The 24,151-nt window shown below is 38.2% G+C and overlaps 1 protein-coding gene across 2 annotated transcripts; it reads left to right on the top strand.

Annotated features, from left to right (window-relative positions):
- The first annotated feature begins 1,392 nt into the window (after positions 1–1,392).
- btf3l4 (basic transcription factor 3-like 4) lies at positions 1,393–19,443 on the top strand. Of its 2 annotated transcripts, none has more exons than XM_043699197.1 (6): positions 1,393–1,498; positions 2,151–2,214; positions 7,464–7,577; positions 8,286–8,487; positions 13,997–14,056; positions 19,053–19,443. In XM_043699197.1, exons 2-6 carry the CDS (start codon positions 2,161–2,163, stop codon positions 19,097–19,099), a joined length of 477 nt encoding a protein of 158 aa, XP_043555132.1. In that variant the 5' UTR covers positions 1,393–1,498; positions 2,151–2,160; the 3' UTR covers positions 19,100–19,443. The 2 variants fall into 2 exon arrangements, with proteins under 2 accessions (XP_043555132.1, XP_043555133.1); XM_043699198.1 differs by having other exon boundaries at positions 1,456–1,588.
- The last annotated feature ends 4,708 nt before the right edge of the window (positions 19,444–24,151 follow it).

The following is a 24,151-nucleotide window of genomic DNA, read 5'->3' as shown; positions in this document are numbered from 1 at the left end:
GTCTTATAGATAGTGGACAGGCTTCCAGCAGTCAAGAGGTGAGTTACTTGCTGCAGTATTTCTAGCCTCTGATTTACTGTTGTAGCCACATATTTATATGGCAATCCGGTTGAATTTCTGGTCAATGGTAACCCCCAGGATATTGATAGCAAGGGATTCTGTAATGGTTATGCCATGGGATGTCAAGGATCAGTAGACAGATTATCTCTTATTGGAGATGGTCATTGCCTGACATTTGTGTGGCATAACTGTTATTTGTCACTTGTCAGTCCAAACCATTCATGAAGAAGGTCTTATGCAAAGATTCCTGAAGAAGGGCTTATGCCCGAAAAGTCGATTCTCCCGCTCCTCGGAACCACACTTTTCAACTCTAGTCTCCAGCATCTGCAGTCCTCACTTTCTCCGACTTGTCAGTCCAAGCTTGGATTTTGTCCAGATATTTGAATGTGGACTGCTTTAGCATCTGAGGAGTCGCAAATGGCACTGAACATTGTGCAGTTATTGGTGAACATACCTGATTCTGACCTTACGATAGAGGGAAGGATGAAGCAGCTAAAGATGGTTGGGTCTAGAACATCACCCTGATGAACTACTGCAGAGATGTTCTGGAGCTGAGATGAATCAACAGCCACAATCAACTTCCTATGTGCCAATTATGTCTCCAACCAGCTATCAACCGCCTGTTGATTCCCAGTGTTTATTTTTGCTTGGGCTCCTTTTTGCCACACTTGGTCAAATGCTGTTATCTCATCTCACTAGAATTCAACTCTTTTGTCCATGTCTAATCAAGGCTGTAACGAGGTCAGGAGCTGACTGGCCCCAGCTGAACCCAAACCGGCCATCACTGAGTGGGTTATTGCCTAGTAGGTGATGCTTTATAGCACTTTTGATGAAACTTGACAATCAACAGTTGAGTAATGGAGCTGGAATTGGCCGGCTTGGAATTGGCTTTTTGTAAACAGGGCAAACCTGGGAGATTTTTCACATTGTTCGGCAGATGCCAGTGTTGTAGCTGGACCGGAACAGCTTGGGCTAGGGATGTGACAAGTTCTGGATCACCAGTCTTCAGTACTGATCCGGAGATAAAGCAAGAAAAGGGCAACTGGGGACGGACAAAAAACGCCGACCAGCCAGCGACGCCCACAATCCCACACGTAAGACATATATCGATCTAATTAAGTGTTGTTAACTCTGTGCGACCTTTACAGACGAGACTAGCTGCATCGGCCAAAATAAAATGTCATCGTGGGATTTTTGAACCCACTGCTGTTCCACTTTCACCCATTACCAGTCACACTCCGGTGACCCCTGTTTTGCGATGACAACACCGTTTAACCGTCTCTCCCCAGGCCACTGCGCATGTGCGAGCGTGGCCGGTCTCGTCACGTGCGGGGTGACGCACTGGGCGTTCGCGTACTGCCTCCCGACCTCCATCTCTTTCCAGAGCCGCCATCTTGCTCACCGCGTGTTTCCTTTGGGTCCGGGCAAACATAATAAGGTTTGTGAGTCGGGCAGGGAAAGTTTTCTAACAGTGTAAGTCGTCGGACAGTCGACTCTCTGATCAGGTCGGGGTGAAATCTGCATCTGAGTGAGTAAAGCATTAATGGGGGAGCGGTTCGTATGGTTGGAACAATGTTTTGAAAAAGACTAATTGGCATCTGGGTTTTTAGAAACGGGCTGTTTGTGCTAATTTAGTGGCTGGTTGTTGTTCAGAGGCCAGGAGGACGTTAGGCCGCATCCCGACTTCTGTTGTGGAGGGAAAAGTGTATTAGTCTTGCGTCTGATCGGAGAAAAATGATCGTTTTTTTGAGACTCGAATTTTATATTCGTACCGAATTGAATTGCTGTTGTCGGTTACATTCAGGAGGGACTCTGCGTGAGTGTAGTTGAAGTTTTCAATCAGCCTTCCATTTGTTCTTGGTGTTTGGGACGTGCTAGTGAAGTGAAGCAGGGTTATGATGAATAAATGTAAAAATTCATAGAAGATTAATTTTGAGTGTTCAGGTGTTTGAGTTACTTGATAACTTTAAAATTTCGAGCAGAAACATGGATTTGAATTTACGGGGATAGATACAGTTTCAAACCTGCAAATAAATTTCGATGTAAATATTGATAATTTGAACTCAACTTTTTTTTTCTCTCTCCCTCAGAGTAAACGCTATGAATCAGGAAAAGTTAGCTAAACTGCAGGCTCAGGTCCGGATAGGAGGAAAGGTGAGGTTTCTGTTCAAGTAAGATTACTGAATACAGTGGATGTTGCTTATTGTCTATTCTCTTTTTTTTAGCTGAGGGTTGCATTTCAATAATGCCTTTCCTGACCTTAGAATGTCTGTGTTTTTGCAGGCAATGAGATACTTTAAAAATGCAGTTTCTCATTGCAGTAAAGTAATATGTTATTTTGCCTGTACCTGTGCCTTACATTATTGTAAGGTAGACAAGTAGGAGGCTGGAAAAACACAGCAAACCAGGCAACGTCAGGAGGTGGAGAAGTCAATGTTTCGGGTGTAACCAAGTGTATTTTTGTGGCCAGCAAGTTTTAGTCTGTGTGCAAAGATTAAGTAGACAGATGTCATGAATACATTATAGACCTGGCTGAGATTGGCTTTTATTTTGGAACCTTCCTGTAAATTGTCAGCATTCAGAAAAACTAGGAGCAGGGTGAAGCAACTCAGTCCCTCCAGCCTACTTCCATTTACTACGATCATGGCTGATCCTGATACAGTCTTGACCCACTTTGGCTGCTCCCATAACCCTTCAATGCATCACTAATTCAGAATCTATCTCTTTGTTAAGTTTGTTTGTTGTCCTGGCATCCACTACTTGCTGGGGTAGTGAATTCTGAATTTTGAAATTTGAACTTTCTGAATTCCGCAGATTGACAATCCTTTGAGTGAAGTAGTTCCTCATCTTTTTAAACTCTGTCATCCCTTAGTATTAAGTTTGACATCTCATTCTAGGTTGCCCACAAGGGGAAACGTTTGCACTACTTCTACTTTGTCAACTCTCTTTCGCATCCTACATCCTTCAAATAGATCTCCCTCATCCTTCAAAATTCTAGTGAGTATAGGCCTAAACAGCATGTCTCTCCTCATAAGTCAAGCCTTTCATCTCTGGAATTAATGTAATGAATGTTTGCTTCCAATGCATTTATATCCCTCCTCAAGTACGGGGACCAAAACTGTACACAGTATTCCAGATGCAGTTTCAGCTTGTACTATTGCAACAGCATTTCCTTACAATATTCCATTCCATAAGTAAAAGATGCCAAATTTTTATTTCTTCATTGTAGCTCACTTTACCACGTATTTTCATATCATCTGCAAATCTGGCTACAGTGCATACTATATTGATGATATGGATGCAAAGGTAGATTGTAAATAATTGGGGCCTGAGTCCGAACCCTGAAGCACCCCACTAGTTACAGCTTGCCAACCAGAAAAAGCCCCATTTATCCTGAATCTTGGCTTTCTGCTGGTCAGTTCTCTGACCAAGCTAACATATTAGTCCTAACCTAGTGTAATCTTTCCTTGTGCCTAAACCTTTTGTACTACATCATATCAAATTCAGATGGAGTATGACTTTAAAGGAAACCTTATAGCCTCTTTAATCAATAACTTGTGGGTTTGAGGCACATTTGGCCTGACACTACAATGAAGAATTGTGGAAGTGCTGGACTCCCTTATATAGCATAATCCTTTAGATGGGATGTTAAACTGAGATAGTACTTGCTTGTTTCAAGTGATGTTCAAGATTCTATGACAGTATTTTGTGGAGAAGCAGATGTCTGTTTCTTCTCAACTAACAACATTAAACTGGGGAAATAACTTATTTTTCATTGCTTTTCTCAGTGGTTGCTGCATATACTCATTGAATGCTTTAGTTAAAAAACAGTTCATTGTATGTGATCAACTTTGGCAAGTTTGAAAGAATTTTAAAATATAAAACTAGCCAATAAAATGTGCTGGTTATCTTAAGTATAGACAGAAAAAGCATCATGGAAACATATATACTTCATGGACTACAGAAGTTTAAGATGATTTTTGGCAAATCTGGACAGATAGCAAATGCTGGCCTTAACAGTTACACCCAAAGTCTTTCAATTATACCAAACTTTGTTTTAACTGTCTCTTTATGAATTGGCACTCTTGATAAACCAGCAAAAACTATATAACCTCAAATGCCAGAAGTTTACTGTATTATCACAATCTGCAATATCCAAGTCGTAAGTTGAGGGTGTGTGAGAAGATTCTCTGCCGGTAGATTTTATTTAAGGCAAAGGAGCATTATCATTTTTGAGTGATATATGCCATATATAAAATATAACAGTGATGAGTAAACCCCTGCGTTTTGATTTTATTACTTAGTATGTTTTTATATTGATTATGTGGATCTCTTAATCAACTGGTACATTGCTGGTTAATAAAAAGTTTACTTTAATTATAAACAATTGCTGAATTGAAGGAAAATATTTACGTTGCTGATTTTAATGATAGGATTCTACAAAATGATAAATAATCTTCTAGGTTGGTTTGATTAATAGTTTCAAAGTTTGACCTGTAATTACAAAGTCTTTACATATTCGTTATTTTCTTTTTTACATTGTGCTAATTTGGAAGAAGTTATTTCTTTTTTCTTTAAGTATAATTACCTCCACTCCAATACCATCTTAAACACAGATGAACTAGTATTGGAATTTTATTCTGACTTTAGGAATAAGCCACACTGCATGGGCAACTCGAACAGAGATTTGTCCTTCATTTGACAGGTACCTTGACGTATGAGGTCAGTGCTGTGAAATAGTAAAATTATGTTTTATTCTCAATGAATGAATAAAATGTCTATCTTACTGTTGAAAGGAGATTAAATGAGCAATACAATCTGATTTTATGATACATTTCACAGTTAGCTTACTAAAATATTATTTTGAGTATTTATAGAGGAACCTCGGATATCCAAGGGACACTGGCGCTGAGTATTTCGTTCGGATAATCGATTGCCAGATAACAGTTTCGCCAAATATCAGGACCTTGCGATCTTGCCGCATAATCCGAAATTCGGATAATCGAGGTTCCTCTAATTTCAAGGTTTTTCACTCGTGTCTCCGCTGCCTAGTTAAAGAAGAATCAGGCAGGGATGGTTGTCAAAAAGACCTGTCTTCACATCTGCTTTTCGATCCTGATGGGATTTTGGGTAAATGTGGGTGGGCAGCTGGAAGGTATTTATTCTTCATTTGGCAGGAGCCTTGCCACATGAGTGATCAGTGTTCTCTCGTGTGAATATTTACTGTTCCACACCTGGATATTGTGGTATAGAATTATCTGAGGTTTCTAGTCCTGATCTGTAATCAGTGGAGAATGCTGAGAATTGAGCGTTCCTTTGCCTTGGCTTTGATTCCATGCAGTTGAACTGTTTGTTGGTTCAGGCAGAAAGATTAGCTATGTGTGCAGCTGACTGACCAGTGCTAGGATTCGTATTTCAGCCTTCGGCTATTGTGTGAGGAGCAAGAGGCACTATGTATGATCACATTATGATGTGAAGCTCTTTCAGAAAGTTAACTTGACAGATTTCAAGGTAGTTAACTGATTTTTGGAGTAAGATTTCTGATCAGAAGGGTTTGGTCATAGGTAGAAATATTTTTTCTCAATTATGTTTGCTTTAACTCCGACTCCATTTCTTTATACTAAAAGGAATTTTTCAGACCTTTATTTTACTGTACACTTTAGGAGCTTGTAATAACAATATAAATTCATGGGGATTTCAAATATGTGCTGTTCACAACTAAATTTAATGTAATGTCCATGAATTTTTGCAGGTTAACTTCTTTAGTAGGCTTCTCCCTCTTTGTTAAATTAGTTTCTTATAGCATTGCAGATGAGATAAAAGGAGTCAAGTCTGCACTCTGGTTCTTTGTTACTGTATCTATAATACATCAAAAACATAGAAGATAGGAGCAGAAATAGGCCATTCAGCCTTTCAAGTCTGCTTCGCCATTCATTATGATCACAGCTGATCACCTAACTCAATAGCCTATTCCCACTTTTCCTGTAACCTTTGATTCCTTTCACTCCAAGTGCTTTATCGTACTCTTTCTTGAAATCATACAATTTTTGGCCTCAACTGCAAGTGAATTCCATAGGCTCACCTGTCTCTAGGTAAAGACATTTCTCTTTATCTCGCTCCCAAATGGTCTATCCCACATCCTTAGAGTTTGACCCCCTGGTTCTTGTTCGCCTTGTTATCCTTCCCGCATCTACCTTCTTGTCCTGTTTGAATTTTGTAGGTTTGCATGAGATCTCCGCCTCATGCTTCTGAACTCCAAATGAATATAATCCTAACCCATTCAATCTTTCTTCATGTCTGTCCTGCCATCCCAGGACTCAGTCTGCATTCCCTCTATCTGCCCACAATGTTCCAGGTGTGGTTTCACTAAGTCTCTAATTACAGCAAGACATCCTTGGTCCTGTACACACATTCACTTGCTATGAAGGCTAACATTCAATTTACTGCGTTGTATGCTAACGTACAATCTCCTGCAGCTGCATGCTTACCTTCAGTGTCTTGTGTACGAGGTCTAGTTGCACATTCCCCTCTCTGTTAATAGCCATTTAGATATTCTACTGACCTGTTTTTGCTCCCAAAGTGGCTAACCTTACATTTATCAATATTAGACTGCATTTACATCGAAACTGTGCTGACGAAAGGGTATGTTAAAATTGTTATATTCCAATTTTAGGAATAATTTGCAAATATTAAAATACAGCTCTGTTTCTGAATGAAGTATGATCATTTAAAAATGAACCCAAAGAACTTTTGCAGTGTTATTGTTAAATCCTTTACCAATTTTCAATTTGCAGTATTGATAATTAATTTATGCATTTTACATGTAACGCGTTTAGATCTCTCATATTTTGTTTCAGTGGGCAGTTCTTTAGCTTCCATAATCCAGGCATGAGCTTTAAATCGACAGACCAAGGTTGTTAATACGTGAAAGTAGATTAATAGCCTAATATTGTGGAGTGTGGCTATTTATCTGCCTGTCTTTAGTCGTTTAGTTTGAGGAAAAAAATGCATGTTTTAGTTTGGTAATAGCTGCAATGGGAAATGCCTCTTGAGTTTAGCCTGTTAAACTCAACAAAATTGTTACTAACAGAACAATTTCTTTTAAAGTAAACCATGTCTTGTTCATTTGTAACCTATCACTCTATTTTTGTGTTCATGTAATGTATTGTCTAAACTTTGCATTAGTGTATATTGTGTTATTTGCACAGATAAATTATATTTGAAAATGAATGTTTTGTGCTGATATCGTTAATGGGATTCTACAGAAATATTTCTCATGTTGGTTTCATGATCAGTTTCAAGTTTAATCTGTAATAACAGAGGAAGCCTTTTCGATTCTTTTTACTTTTGACTTTCTAGTAATTGGCTATGCAGGTTTACTTTGCAATCAAATTTTTTTTCAGGGTACAGCTCGCAGAAAGAAGAAGGTAGTACACAGAACAGCTACAGCTGATGATAAAAAATTGCAAAGCTCTCTGAAGAAACTGGCAGTTAATAATATTGCTGGAATTGAGGAGGTACCTTCTGTGCATTTTTACTAAATTATTTGATCACTTAATCTATTGTAAACATTTCTGCCCATCTTTTCAGATCTATTTGTGACTTGAATTTGCTAATAGAAACAGTTTTCAATTTTAGTCAATTGTGAGGGACATGATCCTATTTTAGTTACGTTTCTACATTTTTGCTTCCCAGCATCACAGTGGATGAGTACAATTACATTGGGCACATTTTTGCCATCTGAATTTCTTTTGAAAGTTGTAGTCTGGCTCTTATTTAAACTTTTAAATACAGATTGGTGCTACAGTGTTGCACAGTTCATTCTCTTGCTTTGCTAAGTAGACTGTTAATCAGAGCAGTACAAATACAAATTGATCAGTGCTATGGTTCCTAATCCTAATATTTGTGCTATAACTGCAATTGAAAAATATGGACCTGTTGATGTTAGATGCAAGTAACATTTTTTGTTGTATTATGACGCCTAACATGAACCCTTCTTATCTGATTTTGAGCATGACCAGTTAGTCTAGATGATGGAGGCTGCTGACGTTGAACAATACAACCAAGTGGGTCTTTGTTTTAGGAATGAAAATTTAAACAGCCATGTTCATGAGCTAATTCCCCTGAGAAACCCATTTGAATTTGCTGTTAAACAGTATATTGAAAATATTTTATATTCAGATGAATGACACACCTTATGAATATTTTTAATTTGTGCCAAACAGGTGAATATGATTAAGGATGATGGTCAGGTCATTCACTTCAATAATCCTAAAGTGCAGGCTTCATTATCTGCCAATACTTTTGCTATTACCGGCCATGCTGAGACAAAACAGATCACAGAAATGCTTCCGGGCATCCTGAGCCAGCTTGGAGCTGACAGTCTAACAAGTCTTAGAAAGTTAGCTGAACAGTTGCCTCGGCAAGGTATGAATAAGATCTTTTGCATAATTGTACTTGTGTTGTTACATTCTGCATTTAAAAATTTGATCTTAGTCCTGTTTTGTAGCATGACAACATGTGCAGAGGGTTTTCTAAGCCACGAAAGTAGTACGAGTATCTTCCATGGGAATATATATTTGTATTGCTTATGTAGATCAATTTTAGCACATACGTGGAACAAGCAAATGATTCAATTTACAACCTGCTGCACTGCCTATAAATAAAGAATATCAACTGGGTCACAGTGGATTACAAGACGAATATTTATTGGAATAAATTTTAGGTAACATCAGTAGTATGTTGAAAAGAACTCTTTTTGCAAACTAATAGTGTCCTGAAGTGTTTTACTAAGTGTTTTATTAAATACTAAGTGCAGTCATTGTTAGAAGATGATGAATGCGGCAGCTAATCTGAATGGAGCAAAGTCCCAAAAATTGAGTAAAATAATCTGTGTTAAAAAGGTTGGTTCTGAAATAAATACTTACAGTGGCTCTGGGGAGAGGCATGGGGAGGAGAGGCAAAAGTCGGGACTGCAGATGCTTGAAATCAGAGTCTAGATTAGAGTGGTGCTGGAAAAGCACAGCAGGCCAGGCAGAGCAGCTCCTCTAAGTTAGTGCAATGGCATTTTTTGCATCCATCTGGGAAGTCTTTTACTATCTCATTTAAAAGACAATACCTTCAATATGTCATTACAGTGCTGGACTGTCAGCTTAAATAGTCATGCCTCAACTTGAATGTAATTTTTATTCAGAGAAGAATGCAGATAGAATTTTGTTTAAAATAAAAATACAGGTAATTATAATTAATGGGAGTATTACTCTATTAAGCGTTGTTTTTAAACTGCAAAAAGGTTTAAAATTGAGAAATAATGAAGGTGATCAAAGAAAACGCAGGTACAATGGACCAGTAATAATCGGTGACATTAAACCTAAACCCCAAGATGGATCAGTGTAAAAATTATGTATCTGGCAAAATTGTGAGGTTGTGTGGAGGATCCAAGATTGTTTCCTACAAGTAGTACAACACTGAATCATGATTTGGGAAATTAAATTGTGTAAGTAGCTAACTTAGGGAAATATCACAGAAATAGCACCCAGTTACATTTTCGTAAGAAAGTAAGTACAACAAGAATTAATGTTCTTTAAATACAAGAACATTCTGGAAAATTACAGATCTGCAACTTTTTCACACAGAGGGTGGTACATGTATGGAATGAGCTGCCAGAGAATGTGGTGCAGGCTGGTACAATTGCAATATTTAAGAGGCATTTGGATGGGTATATGAATAGGAAGGGTTGGAGGGATATGGGCCGGGTGCTGGCAAGTGGGACTAGATTGGGTTGGGATATCTGGTCGGCATGGACGGGTTGGACTGAAGGATCTGTTTCCATGCTGTACATCTCTATGACTCTCTGACTCTACAACTAGTAAATCAAGCAAACTTCAGAAAATACAGATCGTGGGCGGCATGGTGGCACAGTGGTTAGCACTGCTGCCTCACAGCGCCGGAGACCCGGGTTCAATTCCCGCCTCAGGCGACTGACTGTGTGGAGTTTGCACGTTCTTCCCGTGTCTGCGTGGGTTTCCTCCGGGTGCTCCGGTTTCCTCCCACAGTCCAAAGATGTGCAGGTCAGGTGAATTGGCCATGCTAGATTGCCCGTAGTGTTAGGTAAGGGGTAAATGTAGGGGTATGGGTGGGTTGCGCTTCGGCGGGTCGGTGTGGACTTGTTGGGTCGAAGGGCCTGTTTCCACACTGTAATGTAATGTAATCTAATCTAATCTAAAAAATCTAATCTAAACAAAAAATGCATTAAGAAAGACAAGATTGCGAGAGTTGAGTGAATAGGTTAACTATGGAGAAGATGAAATTTGTGTGTTGTGGGATATATCCTTCTCACCCAGCTTGTTGACTTATTTTCGGGGGACTGGTGTTCCAATGCAAAGTCATGCGCGGGTGCTTCAAGAAATTACACACAGAAGGCTTAGTTAAGCTCATTATACTTGGTAAATGTTCAGTTATTTTTTAAAAGTCTAAGAGTTATTTACAGGTATTTGTTTGAGGAAGTCCATCGAGTTGGGGGTAAAACTATAAATATTATCAAAGAATATAAAAGAAGACCACATATCTAAACTAGTAAATGATAGATTTAGATTAAATTCTGGGAAGTTCTTCATACACTGCAATCAACATGCCTGTTGGTTCTTGGTTAGTGATGTGGAAATGAGAGCATAGTAAATTGTACGGCTGTGTGAATTGTACTACTAAAATTTCAATAACCAAGAAACTTCATCAAAATCCTACATTTACTTTATAATAATATATAACAATCTTAAGTGGGAAACCAACAACTGCAAAATCCAGATCGGAATCAAGTAAATCCACATGCTGTTTACGATCTACCTGACAGTGGCTATTCACCTCATCAAAGTTCAGCTACCCTCTGATCTGGGTATTATATTACCACCCTGGTGAAAGCCTTTTTAGTCTTAGCCAAAATTAAACTGACCAATATAAATAATGGTTTATAATTTGTGTATTGCAGCAGTGTTCCTGTCCACTTTCAATTTCTTCAATTCTCTATACAAAAAACTCAACCTGTCTTTGAATGTTAATAAAACAAAATTAATATGTCACCAGTAGACAAATGTTCCACTTCCCATGAAGGAGAGATTCTAGAACATGGAGTCATACAGCACAGAAACAGACCCTTCAGTCCAACCTGTCCATGCCAGCCAGGTTTCCCAAAATAAACTAATCCCATCTGCCTGCATTTGGCCCATATCACTCTAAACCTTTCCAATTCACATACCTGTCCATATGGCTTTTAAATGTTGTAACGCTACCTGCACCTACCACTTCCTCTGCAGCTCATTCTATACATGCAACGCCCTAGTTATGAAAAAAGTTGCCCTCAGAAGTTGCTAACATTGAGATAATTTGAGACCAATATGATTAGAACACCTTAAAAGCTACCTCTTTCAGAAGCCTGGGATTGAGAATGAGAGGGTGCAGATTTAAAGTAGTTTCTCGATGTACGATGACCAGAATTTATTTCTGAATTATCATCACCAAAACTGAGTGTCTAGTCATTTATGTCATTGATGTTTGTGAAATCTTTTTGGATACTAGTCAGTTGCCACACTTGCCTAACTACTAGAGCAACTACAGCTGAAGAGTATTGCATTGATAATAAAAGATATGGGATGACCCAAATTTGTGCAACAGGAATGTAATCCAATTTCTTTATTTACTTGCTATCCCAAGGAATCTCTGTACCTGCTCCATGATATTCGGAAAATTGCAATAGTAGGCCATCCAACTGAATATAACTGCATCCTATTCAACAAAATAATGGTTGATCCTCTAGCTCAACTCCATGCTGATAAAGTAAGGGATTCAGAAATAGGCAATACTTGAAATTTGGAATTTATGATAGAGATTACATTTATCAGCAAAGTCTTGTTTTTAAAAAAAAAAGCAGGATTCCACGCTAAATACAAATGGGCAAAATGGTGGAGATGTTCACAACTTGCCTAATTAGAATTGAGTACAGTCAGCTCTGATATAAAGCGATTATTCCCTACTCATGCGATCTTGCATTATAAGTAAATCATGCACTAGCTACACCGTTTAAACTAATGGGGCCGGATTCGCGTTATAGCCAACTCAGGTTAGGAAAATCCGCTTTCTACAAATAATGGTCAAAATTCTTCCATTGCTTTAAAGCCAATTCATGTTGAGAAAAATACGTTAAGGCAGAACTGACTAGGTGACTCAGTTGGGCCTGCTCTGCCTTTCAACAAGGTCAAGGTTGATCTCATCTTGTATCAGCTGCACTTGCCTACCTGTTTCCTCCATTACCATCAACTCCCTTGTCAATGAAAAGAAAATGCCTAACTCAGTCTTAGATATATTTCAATACTCAAGCTCTATTGCTTGCCAGGGACAAAAACCAAACCCCGAGGAGTAAATCCTACCAGCACCCATGCCCCCAAACCAGTCATCATCTCCATCTTAAATACCAGTGGAGCAGGAACAGAAATTCCTTGACATAATAAGGATGAAACACTTGAGTTAAAGAAGACTGTAAAAGCTTGGGAGCTTTTAATTGAAGAATTCTCTTTGAGGAGAATGTTAGGAGATATAATCTAGATGTTCTAAATTATGAAGGTTTGCTTGAAATAAAGTATTTCCATTGGTGAACTGAGTTTGTTCATTGAAGTTGCCATATACATTCATGTGAAAATTATTCTTATGGAAATGTTGACCCCATGATTGGTCTAAAAATCACAATTTTCTTCAGGGATCAAAGCCCAAAAATTCCAGAAGCAAAGTATAATTGTTGATGCCATCTAATTTTATTATCCGGGTATAAATACATTAATGAATACATTAATGAACACATTGCCTCGAAAATGGTGAAAACTTTTGTTTAATGTTCATGTGTTTGGTTATTATTGTTCAGATTGTGAATAATTAATGTAAGTTCTTCGATCTTTTTTATTTTCTTCTGTTGCAAACAGTTGTAATGGTTTTCGCTTCGGTCAAGCATGCATGTAAATTCCTCTAATGTTACCCATGTAAAAGTCAACTCTGACTTTCAGTCTAAACATTACACTCAAAAATTCAATTTTTGCATGTGTAACAAAGTGTTAAGCATTTTAATAAAAAAATGCACATTTTATTACATGCAATTTTCTACCCTTTTTAAAAGAAAGTCGTGGAGGTTAAATCCACATTGAGTTTTATATGAAAACTGCTTAAGTATTTAAGGGTTCCAGATAAAGATACTACTTGTTTAGCTTTGTACTGGATAAGATTAATTTCACTAAAAACCTTCCTTCTCTTCTGTGCAGTTCAGCACAGTGAATTTAGTGGGATCTAGTTGTTTATATTAGTATATAGCATGATTTTAAAGGAAGGAAAAAACTGGATTGATTATATCTCATCACGAGCTAGGACTTCTCAAGTGCTTCAAAGCCAGTGAAATACATTTGAAGCATAGTTGATTTTATTATGTGGAAAATACAGTGGCCAATTTGTACACCGTACACTTCTACAGTCAGAATGTGATAACAATTCAGGTAATCCATTTTCGTAATGTTGATTTGTGGTGTAAGAACTTGACCTGATACCAGAGAGAGCTTTTCTTCAAAATTTGAATTGCCTTGTATAAATATATTTGGGATATACAAATCTGTTGCTGCCTTATTTGTTGGCCTTATTTTCTCTCTTGAACTTGTGCATACCGTTTTAATTTAAAGTTGTCACAATCTGTATAGAAATTAAATCATTTTGAGTCATGAAATGTTTTTAATAGTGATATTTTTCTGGATGTGGTATATATCTCTCTAAGTTTTGAAGGAATATGGAAATATGGTGTTATGTTTCATCAAGGCAGTTGTAGCTCTACATGTTGGCATTTTGTAAATGTATGATTGGGAAATGTAGGTTTTGGTAACAATCTAAAACATTTATTTTCTGTTTAACCTAGTTTTGGATAATAAAACGCCCAAACCTGAAGACATTGATGAAGAAGATGATGACGTCCCAGGTAGAGTGATGACTAGAATGATAATCTTCCAAGGGTTTAGATCAGAGTGGTGCTGGAAAAGCACAGCAGGTCAGGCAGCATCCGAGGAGCAGGAAAATCGATGTTTCGAGCAAAAGCCCTTCAGGATAATCTTCCAAACTGTTTCTTAGTTATTTTGTAGCACTGTTGAATCTTTCCATCACTTCGAGGATTGATAGTATACTGATAGGGTGATGATTGACTGTTACATTTGTCCTGTTTAACTTTTTTAATGGATAGGATATACCTGGCAATCTTCCACTTTGCTGGCTCTATATCAGTGTGAAAGCTTGATTAAAGGCATAGTTAACACTGGAGCACGGACATAGTTCCAGGGCTCAAATCTTCAGTACTTTTGGTGGTACATCCCTGGGGTCCATAGAGTTTGCACTATCCAGGGCTGTCAGCTGTTTCTTGATATTATGTGGAGATAATTGGATTGGCTGAAGACTGCCATACATGATGCTGGGAACCTCACACGGAGGTTGAGAGATATCATTCACCTGGCACTTCTGACTGCAGCTTGTTGCACATCCTTCACCTTTGTCTTCTGTGCTGTGCTCCCGTCTTTGAGGACAGGGATATTTATGAAGTTGGTTGTTTAGCTGTCCACTATTATTCGTGACTGAATGTGGCAGAATTGCATAGCTTAAATTTGATCCCTTGGTTACAGGATCACTTTGCTCTCTGTCACATGCTACTTGCATTATTTGGAATGCAATTATTATAAAGAGACCAAAATTGCGCGCACTACTCCAGGTGTGGTCTTACAAGTGCTATGTACAATTACAGCAAGACATCTGTGATCCTGTATTCAAATCACCTCACTGCACACCAACTATTGAAAATGTCTTGATTGGTCATCTGGTATTTTGTGTTCAAAGCTAAAAGTTTTAATCTTCCAATCTCCTTATCATTGAAATCCTATGAAGACAGAAAGTTACAGTGAACGTTGGGAAATGTCAAATCACCACTACCCAAATCCGACCACAGACCTCTTTGGGAAATTTTCTAAGATTGACCTCATTTTCCAGAACCTGCTTGGCACAGATATACCTGTCCTCAGTCGTATTGGTAAGAGTGACCACCACACAGTCTTTGTGGACGTGAAGTCCTGTCATCATACTGTGTGGCACTGAGACTGTGCTTAAATGGGGTAGAATCATAGAGATGTACAGCACGAAAACAGACCTTTGATCCTACTCATCCTAAATTAATCTAGTCCCATTTGCTAGCACTTGGTCCATATCCCTCTAAACCGTTCCTGTTCATATACCCATCCAGATGTCTTTTAAATGTTGCAATTGTACCAGCCTCCACCACTTCCTCTGGCAACTCATTCCATGCACTCACCAGCCTCTGCATGAAAAGGTTGCCCCTTAGGTCCCTTTTAAGTCTTGCCCCTCTCATCACTAGTTCTGCACTCCCGCAACCCAGGAAAAAGAACAGGTCTGTATACCCCATCTATGCCCCTCATGATTTTATAAAGCTCTATAAGGTCACTCTTCAGCCTCCGAACATCAGGGAAAATAGCCCCAGCCTATTTAGCTTCTCCCTTTAGCTCAAATTCTGCAACCCTGGCAACATCCTTGTAAATCTTTTCTGAACCCTTTCAAGTTTCACAACATGGACTTCAAACAGTCCAGGCGCCTCAAGACTGGACATCTGTGAGGCACTATACTCCCAACACAATCTGCAAACTCATGGCCTTGAATATTCCTCACTCTCCCATGACTTGACGGTAATTGTATCAACCCTGGTTCAATGTACAATGCAGATGGGCGATGTCAGAAGCAGAATCAGGTATATCTGAAACTTGAGTGTCAATGTGATGAAAATACAAAACTTGCATGCCAAGCAATAAGTGACAGAGCTAAGCAATTTCTCAACTCGTGGATCAGATGTGTGTTCTGCAGTCCTGCCACATATGATTGCAAATTGTTTTGGACATTTAAACAATTTAATGAAGAAGGAAGTGGATCCACAAATATCCCTAAACGACCCCCCCCAAGTGATGGGGGAACCCTGCATAATTCAAAAGACAAGGCTGAAACATTTGCAATAATCTTTGACCAGAAGCACTGAGTTGATGATCCATCTGCTTTCCACCGTATGGTGGGAGCTGATGGCCTAGTAGTATTATTGCTGAGCTGATAATCCAAAGATAATTTCCAGGTAGTGGATCTGGGGATCTAGGTTTGAAACCCCTTATTGCAGATGGCAGAATTTGAATTCGATAAAACAAAACTGGAATTTCGAGTCTAATGATGATGAATCTGTTGGTGGGTAACTAATTTCCTTTAGGGTAAGAAACTGCTGTTTCTACCTGGTCTAGCCAACTGTGACTCCAGACCCCAGTGATGTTGGCTCTTGACTTCCCTTGGGGCAATTAGGGATGAATACTGGCCTACTCAGCACCACCCACATCGTGTGAACAAGTATTAGGAGAAAAGGATCCAGCATCACAGGGACTAGTTTTCAGCTAATTTGATTCACTCCACATGATATCAAGAAACAAGTAGAGAAACATTTGGTACTATAATGGCTATGGGCCTGGACAACATTCTGGCAATAGTACAGAAGATCTGTTCCAGAGCTAGCCATGCACCAGCTATACCAGGTCAGTTACAATACATAGAGGCATAGAGTTGTACAGCATGGAAACAGACCCTTCGGTCCAACCCATCCATGCCGACCAGATATCTCAACCCAATCTAGTCCCACCTGCCAGTACCCGGCCCATATCCCTCCAAACCCTTCCTATTCATATACCCATCCAAATACCTCTTAAATGTTGCAATTGTACCAGCCTCCACCACATCCTCTGGCAGTTCATTCCATACACGTACCACCCTCTGCGTGAAAAAGTTGCCCCGTAGGTCTTTTATATCTTTCCCCTCTCACCCTAAACCTATGCCCTCTAGTTCTGGACTCCCTGACCCCAGGGAAAAGACTTTGTCTATTTATCCTATCCATGCCCCTCATAATTTTGTAAACCGCTATAAGGTCACCCCTCAGCCTCCTATGCTCCAGGGAAAACAGTTTCAGCCTGTTCAGCCTCTCCCTGGAGCTCAGATCCTCCAACCCTGGCAACATCCTTTTAAATCTTTTCTGAACCCTTTCAAGTTTCACAACATCTTTCCGATAGGAAGGAGACCAGACATCTTTCTGACAATGTGGGAAATTGCCCTAGTATGTCCTGTTCACAAGAGAAAGTGACAAATCCAACACAGCAAATTACTGTCTCCTCATTCTGCTCTTGATCATCTGTAAAGGCATGGAAGGTATCATCAACAGTACTATCAAGCAGCACTTGCTCAGGAATAACCTGCTCTCTGACCCTCCGTTTCGGTTCCAGCAACCTTCAAGCTTAATACTATCCAGGTCAGACCAACCAGTTTGATAGGCTCCACATTCACTAACTCCTCCATTGATGCTTAGCAGCATCAGCATCTACAAGTTGCGCTGCAAACATTTATCAAAGCTCATTCAACAGCACCTTCCATATCTTTAAAAAAAACATACTATCTGCAAGTCTCTTTAAAAGCTATTCACCATCCTAGCCTGAAAATATATCGCCAATCACTGGTTAGTGAATTCTAGAGCTCTTTCTACTTGTATTGAAACTGTTGCTAACTGGACTGCAGCTTTTAAAGAAGGCAGCTTACACAATTGTAAAGAGCAACAGGGAATGGGTAATAAATGCTGGTTCAGCTATGACACCCAAATCCAATGAATGAACAGAAAAAGAAATGCAGCAAGTGTTGAGCACAAAATGTGGATCTTGCTCTATGTTGTGTCTCCTCTTTTTCAATTTTATAACTCTTTTATTCCCCTTATGCTGGTCATGTGAGCTTTGAGTATTCTACCTTTCCCTTCAAAGTACTATGCCTACTTTATATCTAATTATTTATTTGCTGAATGAGCTCATTTGCTTGGTTATTACTTTATTCTGGAGTCATTTTTCTTTATCCATATTAGGTCCCTTCTTAAATTGATTCTTACCCAGTTGAACATTTTTACCTTACGCATTTTCTTACTTAGCAAGAATTTAATTTTTTGTTACTGTTTACTGGACTATCTCCTGTTGTAGTAAACTCATACCTTATTTCCCAGAACCAAATTCAAAATGGGTTCCTTCCTAGTTGGACAGATGTATTGATTGAGGATACATTCATACACATCTCATGTCAGAAATGTTTTCCTTCCTCTTTCCTTACTACAGTTCATCCCAGTCTATACTGGGGTAATCGTTACATTATGCAGGTTTGAAATCTGCTAGTCTATTTCACTTTTACTGTTTAGTGGTATATAAAAGTAAACTTTCAACAATATAACTTGCCCTTGATTTTTCATTAACATCTCATAAATCCGTTCGAGTTAAAACTGCAACAACAACATCCTGTTCAGTACTCGAATGACCCTGCTCTTCATCTTGTGTCTGCCATTCCTGAGTACTTGATAGGTGAAAAGATTAACAACTGCCCTGTCAGTCTGACCTTTGAGAAACTAGCCTGAACTGGTGACTTTGTTACACAAATCTGCAAAAATCTGCCATGCATCCTTCTGGAATTGTCCATTGAAAGATTTCAAAAGAGAATATTTCCCTGTTTAGACCTCCATTTTTGTGGTCTGCTCTTACATAACATCCACACTCACTACTGCATTTGAGGCGCTCTTCTGTACCAGACCTCCTATCGTTGCTAGATTTTGTCAACTAATATTGACTATTGAAAGTAGTTGATGAATGGTACACTGATGAGCTGTAATCAGGAATTTGGAACAAATAAGTCTTCAAATCAACGTTTCACCATTCTGCCATTAATAATTTAATGTTGCAGTCTGTAGAGCAGTTTGATAATTTTCTATTAGTATATTTAACAATTCATATCTTGACCTGTTAAAGTGGATGAAAAGATTTAATAAGTAATAGTACAATAGTTTCATTTTAAACTTTTTTAAAAACTTGATTTTGCAGACCTTGTTGAAAATTTTGATGAAGCATCAAAGAATGAAGCCAACTAAAAAGCTGCTGGCACACCATAGACTTGGATAAAGACTGTACCAACAAGAAAACTTATTCCAAAGTTTTACTATATTAAAAGTGAAAAATCACAAGTTTGCAAATACAGTGAACTAAGGCATTTTATATTTTAATGATGCTGAATGTTCAGCATCTTTCAATTGGTTGAAATCACTTGTTTGCATTTTGCACTTCGAAAGAGAATCCTTTGGTCTGAAGTTGTAAGACACTGAGATTTCATTAAAATGCAACCTGAATAGGTTGTAAACACAGTGGTGGACAAGCTGGCGAAGAAGTCTTATTTAAGGTATTCCCTCATGACATACAAATAAAACAGATTGATTAACTCCTTGTTGTACATTGTGTGACTTTCATTTTAATGTTCATTTCATTAAATTGGACTGTGTGAAAACTAAACAGGCAAACATTCATTTGTTTTCATTTTATCTGCTGAAGATGGTATTTTGAACTTCTGTGATACTCCCAAGTACTTTCTTCCCAGGTGTCAGTGGCTTCCTTCAGCTGAGCAGAAGTGACAGAAATGATTGCAAAGCTATTCTGTTACTATACCATACTTAGCATGTAAAAATGGTTGAAAATGTGCAATGGTTTCCTACTTGGCCTATGCATATGATATGGCTGTAACAAGGTTGTGAATTGAGACTCTGCCTAAAATTTATAATTCTACCTCTTTTTTTTTTTTGTTTTTGCACAGAACATAACTAAGGGAAATTCCAATTTGCCATTCTTCACATGAATACAGGGTACTGTTTGATTCAATCATGGAGGGCATGACTGTTGTACCTAGTTCGCTACTTGTGCCTGATATTTGGTATCCTAGAAATGCAGTCAAGTTTATGTCTCCAGTGTAGTTCCAGGTGCAGAGACCAGCTCTGCCTATAAATGGAAACTCAATTTATCTGCCTGTTGGCAATCTAATTGAGACAACATATATACAGAATGAAATAGGGAAAATCCTACATTTCATAAAAATGCCAAATTTTTGGTAGAACTGTGATATTCTAAGATTTTACTGTTAAGAGCTATGATAGGACCACAGAACTGATGATTGAATGATATATTGGATATTTATTGAATAAAATATTCATCATTGAACAACTTCATGTTTTGCCCATTAAATAATTGGGAGAAAGTGAGGACTGCAGATGCTGAAGACCAGAGTTGAAAAATGTGGCGCTGGAAAAACATAGGCCAAGCAGCATCCGAGGAGCAAGAGAATCGACGTTTTGGGCATAAGCCCTTCTTCAGGAATGAAATAATTGTCACAATATTTGTTTCTGTTCCTAACCTACAAGCTCTGTCTCATTTAAAGTAAGCTGGTAATCAGCAGATTGTTGATTTAACAGAAGATAATATTTATTGTTTTTCTGGCGTGAGAAAGCTCCATGCAGTCGTCATCTAAGCTTTGTCAACTGCTTCAAAAGTCAGCATATGAGAACTCTTCTGACATTTCTAAATTATACCATCCTCAAATCCATTTCATGCATATGCAAAAACTTGTGATTTTAGTTGGGCAAAAATAAACGTTGGTTTTGTAGGATTTACATGCCTTTAAATAGATTAGGTTAAATGAGCATGCATTATAATTTACATAAAGAATCAGTTCCTTAAATATTAATCTAAGATCTTAATCTTGAACATTGGTTCATGTTTTGCAAGCTTGAGAACAGTCACAATAGTTTACATCATTCTGCAAAATCCCAGCTTTTGGTTTCTGTATGAGTGTCTCTCATTTGAGCAGTTTGTTTTCCAGCCTTACAATTTCGATCCACTTCATAAGGTAAGTTATTGCATACTGTAATTCATTGTGTAATTTATTGTGGCTTTCTACCTTGATTTAACATCTACCACTACATTATCATATCTATTTTCACATCATCATACCTGAAGAACAAAAAAAAATCAGTTTCTACAAATCACAATATGTTAATATAGTGTTTTGATGTAATTGGCTGCATCTGTTGTGAAGGCTTATAGTTAACAATGACAGTAAAACTATTAATCTGTTTTATTCTAATAAATATTAATTCTTTTTGCATTTATTATGTACACTGCCTTCCACACCCTTTGCATATGCTAAAACTGATTACAGCCATTTAATTTTAAACAGCATTTTTAAAGTTACTATATACACAGTTTACAGACAAATTAGATATTTCATCTGTTTTGATGGGGTTCAAGCAATAGCATCAGAATGGCAAATATTTGCAATCCAAGCTGCTCTCTCTACTTGGAGTTAATGATTGGTCAAACACCATTAGATGACTTGTGAATTTTACTCAACATGTAGAAACAGTGCGTGGAACGCCTACATTGGCATACCTTATTTCACTAAGGTTTGGCTAGTCTTGATGTAAGGTGGATGATGAAAGCTGAAGACATGAGAGCAGTAACAAATGACTAATATTAATATCTTATTTAAATATGTTTTTCTCCCTTAGCCTTTTTCTTTTCCACATCCTTTGGCTTTCATGGACTTCATCCTGATTTCATATAACTTTTCTCTTGCAACTTTCTCTCTGGTCCTCCTTACTCAAGGACTCTGTACGAAGTGTCTGCCTCATTCCAAGGAAGCACTGAGAGTTGACCAATAGATATGAGCTGTACAGCAGAAAGGTTCCCTTTTTCTTTTAATTGTGGTATGGGATATTTTGCTGTGTACAAGAGATCCTAGTTTAACATCTGAATTACAACGATGTAGCATTGTTTTAAAAAAAAATTCTCAGTCATGGAACATATGCTTTGCACAACATTATGCTGAAATCTGTTCATTGCCAAGGTGCATGTGAAGAATGTACTTGTGTGATATATCCAACTTACAGGGAGGCCAGACTCTTAGAATTTATAGAAGTATAACACTCATCCATGGACTCCAACAAACAAATAGGGACCCAATATACTGGCCATTATAACGAGCAACTGGAAGCAGCAGGAACGGAACCAAATGTGTACAAGACATTGGTTCGGCTGCATTTTGAATACTGTGTACAGTTCTGGCTGCCATATTACCAAAAGGATGTGGACGCTTTGAAGAGGGTACAGAGTAGGTTTACGAGGATGTTGCCTGGTATGGAAGGTGCTAGCTATGAAGAAAGGTTGAGTAGGTTAGGTTTATTTTCATTAGATAAAAGGAGATTGGGGGGGGACTGACTGAGGTTTATAAAATCATGAAGGGTTTAGACAGGGTGGATAGAGACAAGCTTTTTCCCAGGGTGAAGGATTCAATAACGAGAGGTTATGCTTTCAAGGTGAGAGGTGGAAAGTTTAAGGAAGATACATGCGGCAAGTACTTCACACAGAGGGTGGTGAGCGTTTGGAACGTGTTGCCGGCAGGCATTGTAGATTCATTTAAGATGCATCAGGATAAATGCATGAATAGGTGGGGAGTGGAGGGATACAGATGCTTAGGAATTGACCGACAGGTTTAGACAGTACATTTGGATCAGCTCAGGCTGTAAATTTTCGTTGTTCTTTGTAAATAAATTCCAGAAGAGACGGTACAGCAGCACTTCACAGGAGGTTCCAAAGCACTGAAGATATACCTAGACAAGGGGACAAAATGTCTGCAAATCAACTTCCCAGTCAGTGAATATACCCACAGTTATGGCAACCGAGCTACAAATCTTTACGCAAATCTTGATCATCAGATTAGTCATGATTTCTTGAATGGTGCAGAAGACTTCATGGGCTGAATGGCCTAATTCTGCTCCTACATGTACTATTAGGTTTTATAATACTGCTAATCTTTGTGTTATTTGGCAGTCGTCAATAGACAGCTGTTTATTGTCTATATAAAACTTCTTTAAGTACAGTGAATAGGTGAGGTGCCAGCATAGTTACTTGTGCCACATCATGAATCGATCCCTTCCAATTCAAATTTTAAAAAATGTCATAATTCATAGCACACATCTCTTGAAATGTGAACCATTACTATCCATCAGCAACCTGTTTAGTAAGGTTTCCCAATCCATCCTTGCCAATTTGCTTCTCATATAGTTATATATACCTTTATTTAGATTCAGGACTCTAAGATTCAATGACCTTCACTCTAACTTGATGGAAAATTCAATCATATTATGGTTGCTCTTTCTTAAGAAACTGTGAACAACAAGATTGTTCATTCTTTCTCATTGCATAGTACCCACTCAGATAGTTTGATCTCTAGTTCCTCAACATATTGATCTAAAATATCATGACACATACATGCCAGGAAATTCTCTTCCACAATACCATTATTAATTTGATTAATCCAATCTATGTTTAAACTAAAGTCATTCATGATTACAGTTTTAACTTTATTACATACACCTTTTGATTTTTCTTTTTATGATTAACACCTTCCCCCACATCTGCACTACTGTTTGGGGCCCTATAACCAGTCTCATTCAATTTTTTTTGCCTTTTTGTCTTTTTCTTATCTCCACCCATACAGATTTGAAAACTCTGGGCAGATAGATGGCAGATAAAGTTTAAATAGAAGTGTAGGGGACACATTTTGCAGAAAGAATATGGAGAGACAGTATAAAATATAAATTACAAAATACTGTTGCATTGATGGCTCCTTTATTAACAATACTATCCCACCTCCTTTCCCTTTTTGTCTGTCTTTCCTAACTAGTGAAAATGCCTGGATATTCCTTTCTCATTCTTGGTGATCCTGCTGCCATATCTCTGTAATATACCATAAGTGTTAATATGTATCTGTGCTGCTAATTCATAATACCTATTGTGCATGCTCTGCAATATGAAGACACAAAGCCTTCAGACTTGTCTTTTTACCTTTTCAGTAATCTAAGCATAATTCCGCACTATTGTTTCCCTTTGGTTTTTACTCTTTTGTTCCCGCTTTTCCACTTTTGCTCTTATCTTTTTGTCTTTTGTTTCTATCTTTGTTTCTCCCTCATCTGTCACCCTGCTCAAGTTCCTATACCCTGCGATTCTGGTTTAGATCCTCCCACCAGCATGAGTGAACCCCAGTCCCGACTCCGCCAAGTGAACTGGCCCGGACCCTGCTCTGACGCAGCCCATCATGC

This window comes from Chiloscyllium plagiosum, chromosome 11 (assembly GCF_004010195.1).
Source record: "Chiloscyllium plagiosum isolate BGI_BamShark_2017 chromosome 11, ASM401019v2, whole genome shotgun sequence".
NCBI classification, from domain to species: Eukaryota; Metazoa; Chordata; class Chondrichthyes; order Orectolobiformes; family Hemiscylliidae; genus Chiloscyllium; species Chiloscyllium plagiosum.
This window is presented reverse-complemented; position numbering and strand designations above follow the sequence as displayed.

Coding starts and splice junctions, on each gene's coding strand:
- btf3l4 (XM_043699197.1), top strand. CDS start 2,161: ATGAATCAGGAAAAGTTAGCTAAACTGCAGGCTCAGGTCCGGATAGGA. Junction 7,578..8,285: donor ATATTGCTGGAATTGAGGAG/GTACCTTCTGTG, acceptor TGTGCCAAACAG/GTGAATATGATTAAGGATGA. Junction 14,057..19,052: donor AGAAGATGATGACGTCCCAG/GTAGAGTGATGA, acceptor TTGATTTTGCAG/ACCTTGTTGAAAATTTTGAT.